Source organism: Clarias gariepinus, chromosome 7 (genome assembly GCF_024256425.1).
Source record: "Clarias gariepinus isolate MV-2021 ecotype Netherlands chromosome 7, CGAR_prim_01v2, whole genome shotgun sequence".
NCBI classification, from domain to species: Eukaryota; Metazoa; Chordata; class Actinopteri; order Siluriformes; family Clariidae; genus Clarias; species Clarias gariepinus.
Window position 1 is genome coordinate 31,440,005 of NC_071106.1, and position 18,347 is coordinate 31,458,351.

An 18,347-nucleotide genomic window follows, 5' to 3' on the forward strand; every position below is an offset into this window, starting at 1 on the left:
TGCAGTGTTAATTTTTTTTTAAATAAAAGAAAATGATGAATATGACTATTAGTTTGCAATAACATTTATACATGTTATACATGAGAGTGAAAATAAAAAATTTTAACATCCCAAACAATTGTTATGCTATCTCTTCTAATGCATTTCGCCATTCGTTAAAAGCAGCTACGAAGAGATGGGGAGAGACAGAAAATGAGACGTGAAATATTCGCAATCAAAATGGAGCGAAAACAAAATCCGTTAATTCTGTCTTGGCTGATATGTCAGACAACTAATGTACATCTACTCATGTCCTCACATTAAGAGCTAAACAATGCCAGGGGCAATAGCGATGTAATTGAAGATGATGTTTAACTTGTGAACACATACTGCTAAATGTCCATTAAGAGTTTTGTAGAAAGGCCACTTTTTACGTCTCTTCAGGACAAGCATGTAACTAAAATGTGATTGGCCATAACAACAGGAAAATCCCTTGTAATGAAAGGCTATAACAATGGACTGACCAGAGTCCTGTTTTGTTCTTTTTTTTTTTCCCTCTGCCTGATACCTTATTATACCATGGCAAGGATAAGCCTACATCTCATCTAGACCGTAGTCATCCTCTGGAAAATCTCCCACAATCACGGATAGAGGCTTCACGAACGCACCGTATTTTGGTTCACACTCAAAGTATTTCTTGCCGTTCACACTGAAAAAAAATTTAAGACAAAGTTATCAACATTAACTCTACAAAGACAACTGGAATACAGCATGACGTTTTACTTAAATATAACATTAATCATTTACAGAGCTCACTCTACGGTTCAATGATTAAAAACACTGAACATTCAGTTTCACTCCATCTTTAAAGTGTGCCGCATAGTTGAACCAGATGTGCAGTTGTACTTCATTACGCAGTTAATGTTCATGTAAACTCTAAGTTAAAAGTTTCATATTTAAAGATCTTTCCTGATTTTTATTTCTTTCTACTCTGTAAAACAATGCTGAAGGCCTCTTGAAATATGCAATAATCTCCTTTGAAAAGTTGATATTGAGATGGCTTTGCTACTTATGCTCTTTAAAGCCTTAAAAATGGTTTTAACCTGTGGTGCTGTTAATTGATGATTTCTGAGGCTGGTAACACTAAATGAACAACTTCTCTGCACCAGAGTTAAGTTTTAGTCTTGCTTTTCTGGGATTGTCTTCATGAGGTCCAGTTTCATCATGTTGCTTGATTGGTTTTGAAAATGCACTTGACAATTTTGTTCTTGCAAGAACTATTCCAGAAGAGCTGACCAGCTGTCTTAAAATAACAACTGTCTGTTGTTCTTAATCACCTAATGGCATATGTATTATTTCATAGTTTTTTTTTTTATGGGGGGGATCTAGCATTGTTCTAGAATGCAGAAAATAAATCACTAAACAGAGTAACATTTTAATATAAGTTGTATCCTGAATTTCTTACTGTATATGCAACATCATAAGATTCAACTGATAAACAAACTTATGTCCTCTTTTGTACCATTTTAAAACATGAAAAAATTATACTAAAACTGACCTGCCATCATTTTTTCCCAGTGGCTCATCATACTTCACACCCACCCAGTAGCCTGGTTTGAAGTCTGTCGTACCTAAAATAAAAAAGAAATGTAAACAACACACAGTCTTAGAAGTAAACAGATATAGAAGCACAATCTATGTATACACTGTTTTGAATTTACCACTAGCATAATCATTACTTCTTATCTTTTAATTAAGTACACCTAGTATAATCAGGAAAACGTTTAGATTTTTTGTTTTTGTTTTCTCTCCCTCCTTTTGAGCAAACTATTATACTTTTTTAAAATTAAATATACGTACCCACAAACATAACTGTGCCAATCTTTGATGGCTGACCAGCCACTTGAACTTGACACCGCTTGCCAACCGTGATCAAAGCTAATGCAGCTTTCTCTTCTTCCTCTTTCTGAGAAAGCTCCTCTTCACGCTTAGCCATGTTCTCTTCATTAAAGCGACCCATCTTCATGTTCTTTTTGAAGTTTCGCAATGAGTCTGAGAAAAGTCAGGTAAGTTTCAAAGCTCTCGAACATTATAGTTGACCATTATGCAGAGGAGACATACACAAGCAAAAAAATCTAAATGTCTGAATGATTTGTTAAATCGATTGTGTCAGGTAAAAAAAAATAGATTAGTAAACCACTGGATCTGTCTGATGAACTTAAGGCTTAACAATTGGCCCAGACATGGTAAGAGAAACAAACAAACATACGCGTGACACATGATGGAACATCAAATATTCTCTGGTTTATTCACATTATTTAAGTTCTAAGCCAAACTCTGATCATGTAGATCGACTAATACATCAAAAAACATAAGATGGGCCTCCGAGTGGCGCAGTGGTAAAGTGCTCGCCCTATCATCCAAGGAGCGCTGGTTCGAACCAAGGGTGATGCTGTTTTCCTCTCACAGTTGGAGGCACAGAGAGAGCTAATTGGCTGAGCTCTCTCAGGGGGGAGGGATGAGAGGTACTTGCGCATCCAAATTAATCACGGCTCTACCTAACGGTGTGTGAGCAAGCAGCTCGAAAAGATGCGGTCGGCTGACGTCACGCGGTTCGGAGGAAACACGACATAGTCTTCACCCTGCCGACTGAGTGGTAGTAGTAGCCTTAATGTGAAAGCCTCCTAGTGACGGGGAGGAATTGGCTACGACTAAATTAGAGAGAAAAATTGGAAACCCCCCCCCCCCCCCAAAAAAAAACATAAGATAATTACATGATCTATGAAAATCTATTAAAACCAAAGGGGGAAGTCTCTTTACAGACACAGCATTTTACACATATAGGAGTGGACTAATGAGTAAAAATAAAACAAATTAACCTGCACTTTACCTTTAAAAATAATCGCGACAGAGCAGTGTTTCTGTGTAAAGCAGAGAGAAAGCGTGTGTGTGTGTCTGTGAAGGCGAAAGTAGGAGGGGTCTGTGTGTGTAGCACGGTGTCCAATGACGTGCGCACGCGCGCACGCACACACACACACACACACACACACACACACACACACACACACACACACACACACACACACAGCAGGCAAAGAGCAGGCTAAGCCTTGAGCAGAGAGAGAACATGGATTTTTAACATCTCTAATGAGACTTGCTTTTGCTTTACACACACACATACAGACACAAAATAAAATATGTTTTATGCGTACACACGTGGTCACAGTGTTATAGTAAACAGTACAGCCGTGCACGGATGTTGATTATACCAGTAAGAGACACGCACTAAGACCCAGCAGTCTCCGCTATGTATCTTTCCTCTTCGTCCGCTCGTTGCTCTGCCCTGTCAATGAGGCGCCAAACTCAATGCGTGAGACAGAGTGTGTTCACTCCGCTCCGTGCTCAACTAAAGTTTTTTTAAATAATGAAATGTCTCCGCGTCCCGCGACACAAAAAATCGATTATGAAATTCGTTGCCAACGCTTTTCAATAATCGATTTTTATCGATTCACTGTTGCATCCCTACTGGAGATAGTTTATGAATTTACACTATGCCCACCCCTGTGATTATTGATTCATGTAATGTTTGGGTTTAACTACTTTATATTATATATTTTATATATATATATATATATAAAATACTTATAAAAAAAAAAAAAGTATACAGATCAACCATAACATCATGACTAACCCAAATAGCAACCAAAGGATTCCAACTTCCTGGTGCCAGACACTACAGCACGTCCCCAGAGGACGAGTGGGGCATAATAGGAACCCAAAGTGGTTTTACTGTTAATGGTCTTAAGGTTATGGCTGATCAGTGTATATAAACTGCCTGGGTGAAAAAAAGACTGCAGAAAACCAGCAACAAGCTAACAACAAAACTAAGAAAACTACAGAAAGTACTAGAATCGACCTAAAATAATGCATTTGACAATGATTACCTGCTCTCTTCTCATATGCGTCTTCAGAAATCTCAAATTTCTCCACTTTGGACAAATCGCTGAATGCTCCAGATAGAGTATCGCTGCGGTCAATAACCTGCAATTATAACACATCATTACTCATAACTCAATTCTTTGTTTAAGACTTTAATGTCTTACTCTTAAACAAAAATTCCAAAAATTATTTAGCTATAAACTGACATGTTCTGCTAGTTTTCTGATGAGCAGAAAGAGTAAATATAGTTGTTGTTTTTTTTTTTTACTCCGATTAATGTAATTTAAAAGCCATGTTTTCCTGACTGCATCACCATCGCTGACTCACATGTATTCTGCAGTCATCATCTACAGGGTAGGAACCTAACAGAGCCTCGTTATCCTCAAGGTTCTGCAAGAACTTGTCTGAAGAGCTGAACAACTGGAGGTCCATGGAGGCTGCGGGGCATCCGATGACGAGCTCCAACTTGCTCTGGAAAAAAAAAAAAAAAAAAACATACACAGCAGAAGACAATAAGATACAGTATACCACAGATAAATAATTTTATCATTTTCATTACCCACTTTAGATTAGACAGTGGTATGTGTAAATACAGGTTAGTATCCAGTCATAACATGTAATAAACTCCTAATAATGCTTCTAGTTTTTGCACCATCAGTCGCCAACCTTTGTAAATTGCTGTCACGCAAACTGTTCTTGTTGTATTAATACCGTATTGTACAGTGGTGTGAAAAACTATTTGCCCCCTTCCTGATTTCTTATTCTTTTGCATGTTTGTCACACTTAAATGTTTCTGATCATCAAACACATTTAACTATTAGTCAAAGATAACACAAGTAAACACAAAATGCAGTTTTTAAATGATGGTTTTTATTATTTAGGGAGAAAAAAAATCCAAACTTACATGGCCCTGTGTGAAAAAGTAATTGCCCCCTGAACCTAATAACTGATTGGGCCACCCTTAGCAGCAATAACTGCAATCAAGTGTTTGCGATAACTTGCAACGAGTCTTTTACAGAGCTCTGGAGGAATTTTGGCCCACTCATCTTTGCAGAATTGTTGTAATTCAGCTTTATTTGAGAGTTTTCTAGCATGAACCGCCTTTTTAAGGTCATGCCACAACATCTCAATAGGATTCAGGTCAGGACTTTGACTGGGCCACTCCAAAGTCTTCATTTTGTTTTTCTTCAGCCATTCAGAGGTGGATTTGCTGGTGTGTTATGGGTCATTGTCCTGCTGCAGCACCCAAGATCGCTTCAGCTTGAGTTGACGAACAGATGGCCGGACATTCTCCTTCAGGATTTTTTGGTAGACAGTAGAATTCATGGTTCCATCTATCACAGCAAGCCATCCAGGTCCTGAAGCAGCAAAACAACCCCAGACCATCACACTACCACCCCCATATTTTACTGTTGGTATGGTGTTCTTTTTCTGAAATGCTGTGTTACTTTTAAGCCAGATGTAACGGGACACGCACCTTCCAAAAAGTTAAACTTTTGTCTCGTCGGTCCACAAGGTATTTTCCCCAAAGTCTTGGCAATCATTGAGATGTTTTTTAGCAAAATTGAGACGAGCCTTAATGTTCTTTTTGCTTAAGTGGTTTGCGCCTTGGAAATCTGCCATGCAGGCCGTTTTTGCCCAGTCTCTTTCTTTTGGTGGAGTCGTGAACACTGACCTTAATTGAGGCAAGTGAGGCCTGCAGTTCTTTAGTTGTTGTCCTGGGGTCTTTTGTGGCCTCTCGGATGAGTTGTCTCTGCGCTCTTGGGGTAATTTTGGTCGGCCGGCCACTCCTGGGAAGGTTCACCACTATTCCATGTTTTTGCCATTTGTGGATGATGGCTCTCACTGTGGTTCGCTGGAGTCCCAAGGCTTTGGAAATGGCTTTATAACCTTTACCAGCCTGATAGATCTCAATTACTTTTGTTCTCATTTTTTTCTGAATTTCTTTGGATCTTGGCATAATGTCTAGCTTTTGAGGTGCTTTTGGTCTACTTCTCTGTGTCAGGTAGCTCCTATTTAAGTGATTTTTTGATTGAAACAGGTGTGGCAGTAATCAGGCCTGGGGGTGACTACAGAAATTGAACTTTTAACTGTGATAAACCACAGTTAAGTTATTTTTTAACAAGGGGGGGCAATTACTTTTTCACACAGGGCCATGTAGATTTGGAGTTTTTTTTCTCCCTTAATAACATAATCTTCATTTAAAAACTGCATTTTGTGTTCAATTATGTTATCTTTGACTAATAGTTAACGGTTTTTGATGAGCAGAAACATTTAAGTGTGACAAACATGCAAAAGAATAAGAAATCAGGAAGGGGGCAAATAGTTTTTCACACCACTGTATGTGCTTTGTGATTAACTATTATTACAAAACAACAATGTAGATATGGCACAAAGTTTGTGTTGATTAATCTTCAGTAAATTCTCTACTTTAGAGTAAGGGAGGCTTAAATGTCAAACTACTTTCAACTTTAAAACCAACTAAATATACCAGCAAACAACAATTGTAGCAGCAAGCATGATTCGAAACTCCTGCAGCATTGTGTAGGATTAATCAAACTTTCTTGCAAAACCTCTCAAAGGATAGGGTGGGATTGGTCTACAATCCTGCAAAAACAGAGGGGGCTTATCAAGCCTCTTCAGGAGCAGAAGAGACTGGAAAAGCTTCCTGCAAGAGCAGACAGGATTGAGCAGGTTTCCTTTAGGAGAGGGAGAGACTGGTCAAACGTCCTGCAGGGGGCGGACGGGATTGTGGAGCAGGCAGGAAAAGGACCAAAATATGTTTATTTGTATATTTGAACTTTTCTGAATATATCCAAGGTAGTATTTAAGTAAAAAAATGTAATTCTATGAAAGTATCACTGTGTGAAAAAATAAGGTTATAACCACAGTGATTTGTATAAAAATACCCACAAAGCCATTTTCCTCATTAAAAAAAAGTGTCACCCAAAGTGCAATGTTACATAAGAAACGTTTAGAAATACAGTATGTACAGGTCCTTCTCAAAAAATTAGCATATTGTGATAAAGTTCATTATTTTCTGTAATGTACTGATAAACATTAGACTTTCATATATTTCAAATTCATTACACACAACTGAAGTAGTTCAAGCCTTTTAATTGTTTTAATATTGATGATTTTGGCATACAGCTCATGAAAACCCAAAATTCCTATCTCAAAAAATTAGCATATTTTATCCGACCAATAAAAGAAAAGTGTTTTTAATACAAAAAAGTCAATCCTTTTGCAGAAATGACTGCTTCAATGCGGCGTGGCATGGAGGCAATCAGCCTGTGGCACTGCTGAGGTGTTATGGAGGCCCAGGATGCTTCAATAGCGGCCTTAAGCTCATCCAGAGTGTTGAGTCTTGCGTCTCTCAACTTTCTCCTCACAATATCCCACAGATTCTTTATGGGGTTCAGGTCAGGAGAGTTGGACGGCTAATTGAGCACAGTAATACCATGGTCAGTAAACCATTTACCAGTGGTTTTGGCACTGTGAGCAGATGCCAGGTCGTGCTAAAAAATAAAATCTTCATCTCCATAAAGCTTTTCAGCAGATGGAAGCATGAAGTGCTCTAAAATCTCCTAATAGCTAGCTGCAGTGACCCTGCCCTTGATAAAACACAGTGGACCAACACCAGCAGCTGACATGGCACCCCAGACCATCACTGACTGTGGGTACTTGACACTGGACATCAGGCATTTTGGCATTTCCCTCTCCCCAGTCTTCCTCCAGACGAATGACATGCAAAATTTGCTTTCATCCGAAAAAAGTACTTTGGACCACTGAGCAACAGTCCAGTGCTGCTTCTCTGTAGCCCAGGTCAGGCGCTTCTGACGCTGTTTCTGGTTCAAAAGTGGCTTGACCTGGGGAATGCGGCACCTGTAGCCCATTTCCTGCACACGCCTGTACACGGTGGCTCTGGATGTTTCTACTCCAGACTCAGTCCACTGTTTCCGCAGGTCCCCCAAGGTCTGGAATCGGTCCTTCTCCACAATCTTCCTCAGGGTCCGGTCACATCTTCTCGTTGTGCAGTGTTTTCTGCCACACTTTTTTCTTCCCACAGACTACCCACTGAGGTGCCTTGATACAGCACTCTGGGAACAGCCTATTCGTTCAGAAATTTCTTTCTGTGTCTTACCCTCTTGCTTGAGGGTGTCAATGATGGCCTTCTGGACAGCAGTCAGGTCGGCAGTCTTACCCATGATTGCGGTTTTGAGTAATGAACCAGGCTGGGATTTTTTAAAAGCCTCAGGAACCTTTTGCAGGTGTTTAGAGTTAATTAGTTGATTCAGATGATTAGGTTAATAATCTCGTTTAGAGAACCTTTTCATGATATGCAAATTTTTTGAGATAGGAATTTTGGGTTTTCATGAGCTGTATGCCAAAATCATCAATATTAAAACAATTAAAAGGCTTGAACTACTTCAGTTGTGTGTAATGAATCTAAAATATATGAAAGTCTAATGTTTATCAGTACATTACAGAAAATAATGAACTTTATAACAATATGCTAATTTTTTGAGAAGGACCTGTATATATCTATAAAGTCCAAAAATACGTGGGCTCTTCCTGACAGCCCACATGATCAGATTTACAAATCTGATGTTTCACTGATGCTGAGTTTGTGCAGCCAATTGAGACAGTTCCAGTCTGGAACCACCCTATACCAGGGCTCTTTAACTCCCATCATAAAGGGCCAGTGTCCAGCACAGTTTGGTGATTCTTCCACTCAAACACAGTTTGTTATTTACAAGGTTCAATGGGTGTAGTAATTTAAATAATTTACCATACAGGAGCCTGGAGTCTATCCTAGGAGACTTTGGGCACGAGGCGGGGAACACCCTGAACATGGTGCCACAACATCACAGACAGACACACATACAATGTAAGCAATTTGGAAACGTCAATTTAAACTGCATGTCTTTGGACTGTAGGAGGAGGAAACCCGCCAAGCACAAGGAGAACATGCAAATTCCACACACAGACCCTGAGGCGGGAATTGAACCCTTTACACTCGTAGTGCTAACCACTGTGTCGCCTGGGCGTGTTAGTGAATAACAAACTGTGCTGAAGACTGGTCCTCTACACCTGCAGTTGAAAAGCCCTGGCCTACAGTCATTTGCCGTAACCATCTCTTCTCTCTCGGTTGTCCATGATGCAGCAGTGACTGAGGAGCACCTTAAACTCTGCGATGGTTATCCCTCGGTTAAATCTCCGGTTTACTTCGAAAGAGCTGAGAGTGCTGGTCAGACGCACAGACACTACTGGGTTGGTGATCACCGTCACACACTCATCCATTTTTTCCAGCCTTGTCTTCTTTCTGCATGGATCAGGAAAAATTAGATTTTAGAAAAAAAATTATTACATTTAATACACAGGTATTGGCAATTTCTTACTTGTCATGTATATTATAATGCCAACACAACTTGGTTATGTGAAGCTGGGGAATGAATCAGTATATTTCACATGATTAGGAGAGCTTACTGTTTCATTACAACACCCAGAAAAGGTCTAATGAGGAGCCACTGAACTCATCATACAGAAGAGCTTATCTACTGCATTAAAGTTATCTTAGTGAAATATGTGCTGCTTTAAAAGCTATGGGTGCACTTTCAATATAACTTGCTGTCAATATATATGCTCGTTTATTGTCGTTTTTTAATATATGTAATAACCCTGTTATTTGTTTCACGTTATTAAGCAGCACCTAGCCAAACTAGCATGCTTGCTAACTAGCATAACTCACAATCTAGCTAGCCTTTCTGCGCCTTCAACACTTACCCAACACCTAAGTCCACAACAAAATTATTTGTATTATTATTGTTTTATATTTTTAATAAAAACAGACAACGCTGACTCCCCTTAGACACGTATATAAAATCCTGTGAGTCTTTCGGTTTTAATTACTTTGCAAAAAATATAATAAGCTTCCGGTAGTTTCCACGGCGCCCAGTCCCGCTTCTAGAAGTTTCTTCCCTCCCACGTTTGTCAGATGCCAAATCACGCGATACACCCTGCGCTAGTGCACTCGTTAGCCTGTAGGGTAGCGGCTTCTAAAGTAAACTACGTTTCTAACAGAGTTGCGATTTGAAATTTGCCCTTAAATTCAACGCCATAAAGGGGAAGGAGGAGTTGTTCCTGTGATTAACTATCTACTTTAATAAAGTAATATTTTCAATATAATGTATTATTATTATTATTATTATTATTATTGTATATTTGGGTTTTTATTGTTGCCCAAGTGTTCACAATAATTGTGTTTTGTCTATAATTATTAAATCAATAACTTTAGTTAATTATAAAAATACTTATTTAATACACTTAATATGTTTACTTAATTATTATAATACATAACTACTTAATTAATGGACTTATTATGTTCTTTTTTGTTTTATGTAAATAAATTATTGAGCTTTAGACTAGAAAATAAAAATCTCATGTTAAAGACATTGGTGTTGCTGTCAGTATTTTATATCCAATCCTTTTTTTTCAGGAATTATTTTCTACATCTCATCTCTCTTATCTTTTATACTGCTTTATCTTGTATACAGAGTTGCCAGGGGCCTGTAATTCTAAAGACTAATGGTAAGAGGCTGGGTACACCCTGGACGGGGTGCCAATCCGCAGGGCACACACACACACATCACAGGCAATTAACCTAATGTAAATCTTTGAACTGTAGGAGGAAACCAGAGCACCCAGAGGAAGCACCAAGCACAGGAAGAACATGCAAACTCCACACACACAGACCCAAAGTGGGAATCGAACCCAGACCCTGGAGGTGCAAGGTGACAGTGCTAACCAATAAGCCACTGCTGCATTTTATACAGTCTTGTCTAAATTTAAGATGGAGACGATTAAGAAGGAGAGGCGACTGTGCTTTTTCTGTGTCTGGGCCCACCCTTTGGAACAAGCTCCCTTCCCATGTCCGTTCAGCTCACAGTGTTGAAATTTTTAAATCGAACTTAAAAACTTATTTGTTTACCGAAGCTTTCAAACATGTGTTGTATCGGTAAATTGATGGTTTTGGTGTTTTTGAATGATTTTATTAATTTTTTTTTTTTTTACTTCTTAGTAAAAGTAAAGCACTTTGGTCAACTATCAGTTGTTTTAAATGTGCTATATAAATAAATTAACTTAACTTAACTAAATTGCAAATACATTCAACTTGATATTGTTCATGACTTTAGGTTACTGAGCTGCAGGTTAGAAACGTATTAGTGAACAATCAACCAAACAAACAAACTATTAAAACCATTAAAGTCCAGAGCAGTTTTTATTTATTTATTTATTTATTTATTTATTTATTTCGCATTATGTTTTAATGATTATATCAAGGCTTAGAGACAATGTGCAATATAGTGTGCCTTATATCTTTTTTTCCAAATTAAAAAAAAAAAAAAACATTTAAATTATATTTGTCACATGCACATAATTTTTAAATAAGGAATTTAAAGCATAAGATAAGAGAAAAAGATATATAAAAATATAGGAGCATAGAAATGTTTTAAGAAAAATAGCTTTAACTTCACCATAACCTAGGCAATATAATGAAAAATAATTTTTTTTTTAACCAACTATACATAGTCACACACGACTGAGCAAAAATTACCACTCACTCACTCACATTGGAAAAAGCCAATTAGCCTAATCTGTGCATTGGTGGCTCAGTGGTAGGTTTATCAGCTACCATGCGGAAGGCTTAGGTTTAATTCAACCACCCAATGACCAAACCACAGTCACTGGCTGCAGTCTTAGTCCCAAGCCTGAATAAAATGTAAGGATTGCATCAGGAATTGCATCGGGCGTAAAAAAAAAAAATAATAATAAACTGTGGCGGATAAGATGGTCTGCAGATCAGTGGAGACCAACAGCAGAAAGACAAATAGCAAAAACTTACCTAATCTGTATGTCTTCGGACTGTGGGAGAAACCCGGAGCAACCGATGGAAACCCACCAAGAACATGCACAAGTCCACACACACAGACCCGAGGAGGGAATCAAACCCCAACACTGGAGGGGCAAGGCCAAATTACTGACCACTACACCACCATGCCACCCAGAAACTTAAAAAACATTACAATCATTTTTTATATATATAAATTGATGTCAAAAACATGCACAAAAAATTAAACCTAACAGATTAAAATGATAAAACCATTTATTCTTAAACAAATGCAATTTTTCATATAAACAACAAGAAGAACACATAATGAAACTTGACTACAGTTTGTTTACAGTGCCTTTTGCTGCAGTTTGGTAAAACATTGGCTGCAATACCATCGTTTACCACATGATGGTGCTAAATTAACGTTCTGTAATTTTATAATGAAACCTTTTAAAAGTACTTGCAGGTAAATAATTTGACACTCTGCTAACTTTTAGCCTAATTTCTATGTTAGAGGTCCAGAATTGTTTTTAATTTTAATGATCATTGAATTAAACATTATTTCATAAATAATGGTATAAGAACTAATAGCAATAAAACAATAAAATAATAAAACAAGAACGAAATAACGACTCAAAACCAAAATATAATAAATATGCAAGACTGTCAGATGCTGACCCTGCCTGCTCAAATGCATCATGTACAAATAGGATTCTAAATAAATATTATGGTTTAATAGTGTAACCTGAAGTTACTGTAACTGTATGTTAAAAAAGGTACATAAAAAATGATCTTTTTAAAGGTTATCGTTTGATATAAGAAGCGATTCTAAAGTGACTAGTAACTAAAACTATAAACATTTCCTAAAGTTAATCCCTTTAGGCACTGCACAGACGGTGTATTTCACAGCAGTTGGTGTGCCTAAGAGGGCAAGTGAGCACAGGCATAAAACCTAAGATGAAAGACTGACACTTCAGAGGTGCAGATAAAGGGAGGCAGGATGGGGTAGGGGTGGCGTACAACACACTCTCAACCTCTCGCTGCCCTTTATCCCCCCCTTCCCCCGACGAAAGTGGAGTTTACATTCCTTCACAGGGATGCCATGGTGGTGCAAAGCCATGCTTCATTTCCCTCAGTCCTCCAGGTGTGGACGTGTGCCTGTGAATTATGTTAAAGTCTTCACTCATCCTGCCTATCCAGCATGCAAAGTTGTATCTTACACACAAATGCGCACACACACGCAAACACACACACACAGACACATGAATATATTACTTAATTCACATGCTTGAAAAGGAGATACAAACCTGAAAAAATAATAATTATAATAATAATGACTCTATATGAAAAATATACATGAGACTAAATGTATGATGTTAAACATTAATGCTAGACGATGACCAGGAAACACTCCAGCAAGCCTGTTTGTGCCGGCCTTTTTTAAATCATGCAAATTTGAGGAGTGTATATTCTCCCCAGGAGCAATCTACATGTCACCTAGGGAAACAGAAACAACCATGGAAGTGAAAAAAAGTGAAAATTGTCTTGTGTTTAATGTCTAGCAATCTATATGCAACATAATGTCATATTGTATAACAGCATATGACAGATGCTGTTAACAAAAAGTCATTGTTGAGAGTAATTAAGCATGAATATTGTGAATGAATGTGATTTAATATCCAATGCTAAATTTAGTAGTTTTTACCAAGAAAGAATAAAGTGTGCACAATTATATAAGTTGCAAATATAGCTGAGGACAATCGGACTTAATTGATGTACACATGACACAGTTGTACAACCCTACTTTTAAAAATGTTGGGACAACAGGGAAATTGGCAATAAAAATAAAAAGAAGTCATCTGTGAAATCTCATCACCTTGTATTCACTATATTGAAAACTCTACAGCAACTCATTATTTAATGAGTTATCATGTGAAGTTCACTATTCCTTAAAAACACGCACTTATTTCAAATCTGGTGGCTACAACATCCTCCAAAAAAGTTGAGACTGTTGACTGTTTATTGATGTGTAACATCATCATTTCCGTTAATAACGCTTTGGTCTTATTCACTTCTTATTAATAAAGTCTTTGGACAATAAAGACACCAGTTGGACACAAGTTTAGTTAGCAGGAGTTTCCCCTATTCTTCCATCATGCATCCACCATTTCTTTGCCACATTCTTCGCTTCATAATCAGGCTGGTCTAACACCCGTAACTCTGTGTTTAACAGCCATGCACGTGTAATCAGGGCTAAATACAGTCTGGCATGATCCTCCAGAATGCAGAACATATTTTTCTGCATTAATGACGCCCTCACAGATAAGCAAGTTACCCCTGCCTCGGGCACTGGCACACCCCATACCATGACTGATGCTGGCTTTTGGACCTGACACTGATAACGGCCTTCGATGGATCTTTTCTTCTCTGAACACCAATCAACCTAACCGACATGTTTTTGGACTGTGGGAGGAAACCGGAGGAAACCCACTAAGCACGGGAAGAACATGCAAACTCCATGCACACAGAGACGGGAATCGCGCCTGGCATAAGAATCCTTTTTGTTTAAATTGCTAATTTCCATACTGTCCCAACTTTTTTTGGAATTGGTGGTGTATATTTATTATAGTAAACACTCACAGTCTCAGCTAGAAAAAGAATGTGAACTTTTTAAATCAGTAACATGTAGAACCTCGTAGCATCAATGACTGCGACCAAACATTTCCTTTTGAGACTTGCACAAGAATGAGGAGGAATTTTGGACCACTGAACACTACAAATCTGTTTTGATTTATCACTATTTCTAGGATGACTTTATTAAACAGCCCTCATGTCATGCCATTACATCTCAATCAGGTTATGGTTAGTTGATGATGTGTTTTAAAGGAGGTATAGTTCAAATTTTTCCAAGTCTATCAGAAATTAAAATCTGCATAGAAGTACACTACAATAGGTCCTGGTTATTATCGTTTTCTGCTCTGCACACCAACCATGAAGTTGAAGTAGTGCAACTTGAGTTCCATGTAAGTAATTGAGCCAAATTCCACAACCCTCGAGCCGTGCAAAATGCATCCATGCAAAGTTCAGCGGAGTCTCATATAAAGTTTCTGCAGTCCTGTTGAACTAAAGCGAGGTGGGATATTTTATGGTTACAGTGTCTTTAATACAAATGGAACTCTTCTTTCCCCAGAGCTGGCCGTATGACTAACCTGAAGTAGCCCTCTGGCTATTTCTGAGAAAAGAAATAATTGCTTACTTAATTACTTTCTGATTAATTACATTGAACTCTTGTTCAAGGTGACAAACTTCCTGGTCGTTTATGTGCAAGCAGAAAAAATGATAACAACCAAGACCAGTTTTGATTTAAGACAGACTTGGAAAAACCTGAACTGTCCCTTTAGGACTATTGTCTTATTGCATCACACACCCTTTTTTCATGGACTTCTATCTTGACATTCCCTAACCCTGTAATATTTAGAATTTAATATTCCCTCAATGATTTCAAGCCGTCCAGACCCAGCGGCAGCAAGCAGGGCAGATTGCAGTAAGTGCATGATGTACTGCTAGTACGGATCACTATGTGTTTTTAAAAAATGAATAAGAAGCAAGAATGTGCTGCAATTTAAGAACACTTAAATCACCTTAAATATATTTCTGTTTGCTCTGATTTTATTTGAGCTTATCTTTTATGAAAAAAAAGGTTTTTAGAGCACACAAGTTAATGAGAAAACCGTAGCCTACTTGAACTTCTAGTTCGCTGAGCTCATATTGAAATGTACTGCAGTGGAGATTTTTTTAAACTATTTGGATTAGGTGTGTGCCAAGGAAAACAAAAGCAAGATAAAGAGCTGTTTCCTTGTTTTTCCCCATTTTCTCTTCGAAAGAACAACATACGGAGACCAGGCAAAAGAGGCATAAAGAGGAGTGTGAACAAAGAACGCATATAATATATTTTTTAAAATATTTAAGCTTTCTAATTATTTAATGTTTTTTTTTTGTCCTGAAAGTGACTCTAAAAATAAATATGGAATAAATTAAAAAATGCTTACAAGCATACTTAGCTTTGAATTTCAGATGTTCAGACTTACGTCTTCAAGCATTAAGTTTGGTTTAGGATTTTAGATTGATCTTTTGCAAATCATGTAATTCAATCTTGATCACGAATTCAATTTCAGGTCATTAGTTCATATGTGTGGTAATAAAACCCTTCAGGTTTATAAGAGAAATTACAGAATTTCCACTTTAAATACTCAAAGGAAGAATGCATGAGAATTTCAGAAGGATTTGCTCTTAGAGAATTAAAAAATACGTTTGAATAAAATTACATGTCGGCGGTAAGGAGCAGTGGGCACAACATCTACAACACACTTTTATATGTTACTTGCACTAGGTTTTATACAGTACCTGTCAGAAGTTTGGATTTATTTTCCCCATTACAGAACAATACTGGATTTTTTTCAAAATGATGAAATAACACATATGGCATTAGGTAATTAAGTAACAACAACAACAGTCAGTTGTTATTTTTTGTTCTGGAACGGTTCTTGCAAGGACAAGCACCATGATGAAACTGGCTCTCATTCCAAGAAAGACCGTCCAAGGAAAGTAAGACCAAAACCTAACTCTGCTGCAGAGGAAAAGTTCATGTAGAGTTACCGGCCTCAGAAATCAACTAATTAACAAACAGCACCTCAGATTACAGCCGTTATGAAGACTTTTCAGGGCAATGTAGCAGATACATCTCAATATCAACTGTTCAGAGGAGACTGTTGTATATTTTGGATGCCTTCAGCATTGACCATGTAATTAGAAGGCGTGTCCAAACTTTTAACTGGCAGTGAATGTAACTTGGCTAAACAAAGAAGACTGGTAGGATTTTTTATTTCATCTAAATATATATATATATTTCATCTTTATATCATTTATTTCATTCTTTCTTTGGATATTAATTCTCCTTATAACACCCTACATGCACAAGACTGGTGGGGTTTTATTATCATTCCACCATGTCAACAATGTAGCATGAGAAGTTTTATTCTTGCGAAACTGCACAAAACATAACATGGTTTGAGACTGGACAAAGTCACGCTTCACTGGTAGACTTTAAACAAAAAAACGACACGATTTGCAGGGTCTGAACATTATAGTTATAATCTCAGCGGAAGATCCTGGAAGCACCATTGTGAAATGCCAGTCATGGTAACACAAACATTTAAATACATTGACCACAGAAGAATATTTGCTGCACCAGATCAGCTCTGATATTCTAAATGTCAACTTTTGCATCTCAACTAGTAAATCATAAGCATAAGTTCACAAGTTTCAATGGAATTCACTTTTAAGGTGTATTCATTTCCGTGTAATTGTTTGGAACTGGATTGGGCTTTTAATTAATTAATTTGTCTTCAACTTCAGCAATGACTTTATTGTAATAAGGATTGTGGTGGATCTCTAAATGACATGGTGGAATACACAATACATTCACATAGATGCATTTGTATCATACCAATCCAATTACAATCATAGTTCGGATTGTGGAAACTGACAACCCCATGTGAACACAGGGAGCACACACCATAAACACCATTTTCAGACTTTCATTCTGGCAAATGTTTTCCCTTACAAAGATTTATTTACATTTCTTTTTTAACCCTAATCTGTTCTTCTTAAAGCTCAACATTTTTGACTAGTCGCAGCAATGACTGATCACATTTCATAGCAAAAAGCGACACATCCAGTCAAAGCAAACTGCATTGCTTTCTTCTGTCATTTTATCAGTAAAGGAAAACTCCTATTAAAATAGCAGCTATACCACTTTATTCTGTATGCAGGGTTACAGGGGCCTGGTGCCTATCCCAGGAGAGCTGGGGTATACCCTGTACAGGGTGCCAATACATTGCAGAGCAGACACACTTACATACACACTTACACACTATGGGCAATTTGGGAATGCCAATACACTTAATCTGCATGTCTTTGGACTGTGGGAGGAAATTGGATTACCTGGAGGAAACCCACCAAGCATGCAAACTCCATGCACACAGAGGCAGGAATCGAACCTGGCCAGGAATCGAACCTGGAACATGGAGGTGCAAGGCGACAGTGCTAACCACTAAGCCATTTCGTTGCCTTGCTGAACATAGGACTCTTTAAAAAAAATTTTAGCAAAGCATGGGCTTGCTAAAAATGTTTTTAACTCAACCAACATATTCTTTATAATTAAATTGCATATATACTGTACATTGCCAAAAAACAATTACAGGCTGATTTATTAATGTGGGAAATTGATTTATAGTGTTTTGCAAAATAATACAAGAATTACCCTTATAAAATCAAAACAATTTTGACAATATTTTGGCATTTCTGCTTTTAAACATCCTTGTGCATTTTTTACACAAAACGAAAGTTGAACACCTCCAGTGATTCCTGCCTAGGGTCGATGTGCATGGAGTTTGCATGTTCTCCCCGTGGTTGGTGGGTTTCCTCCGGGTACTCCTGATTTGCCTGGGTGTGTATATGTGTGTGCCAGGGTGTA

General features: G+C 37.7%; 1 protein-coding gene across 2 annotated transcripts; it reads right to left on the bottom strand.

Moving 5' to 3' along the window:
* Window positions 1–9,893, bottom strand: tbcb (tubulin folding cofactor B). 2 transcript variants are annotated; one of them, XM_053501105.1, is made up of 7 exons: window positions 9,832–9,893; window positions 9,103–9,244; window positions 4,246–4,389; window positions 3,924–4,020; window positions 1,840–2,031; window positions 1,538–1,610; window positions 1–688 (listed from the first exon to the last, which is right to left on the bottom strand). In XM_053501105.1, the coding sequence occupies exons 2-7, from the start codon at window positions 9,220–9,222 to the stop codon at window positions 574–576; spliced, it is 741 nt and encodes a 246-aa protein (XP_053357080.1). In that variant the 5' UTR covers window positions 9,223–9,244; window positions 9,832–9,893; the 3' UTR covers window positions 1–573. The 2 variants fall into 2 exon arrangements, with proteins under 2 accessions (XP_053357080.1, XP_053357079.1); XM_053501104.1 differs by having other exon boundaries at window positions 9,706–9,893.
* Between the last annotated feature and the right edge of the window lie 8,454 nt (window positions 9,894–18,347).

What these genes read in the sequence shown, in the direction of transcription:
- tbcb (XM_053501105.1), bottom strand. Translation starts at nt 9,222, where the DNA reads ATGGATGAGTGTGTGACGGTGATCACCAACCCAGTAGTGTCTGTGCGT. An exon ending in TGGCACAGTTATGTTTGTGG is followed by an intron (nt 1,611 to 1,839) that starts GTACGTATATTT and finishes TTTTTATTTTAG; the next exon opens with GTACGACAGACTTCAAACCA. An exon ending in CTGGGAAAAAATGATGGCAG is followed by an intron (nt 689 to 1,537) that starts GTCAGTTTTAGT and finishes ATTTTTTTTCAG; the next exon opens with TGTGAACGGCAAGAAATACT.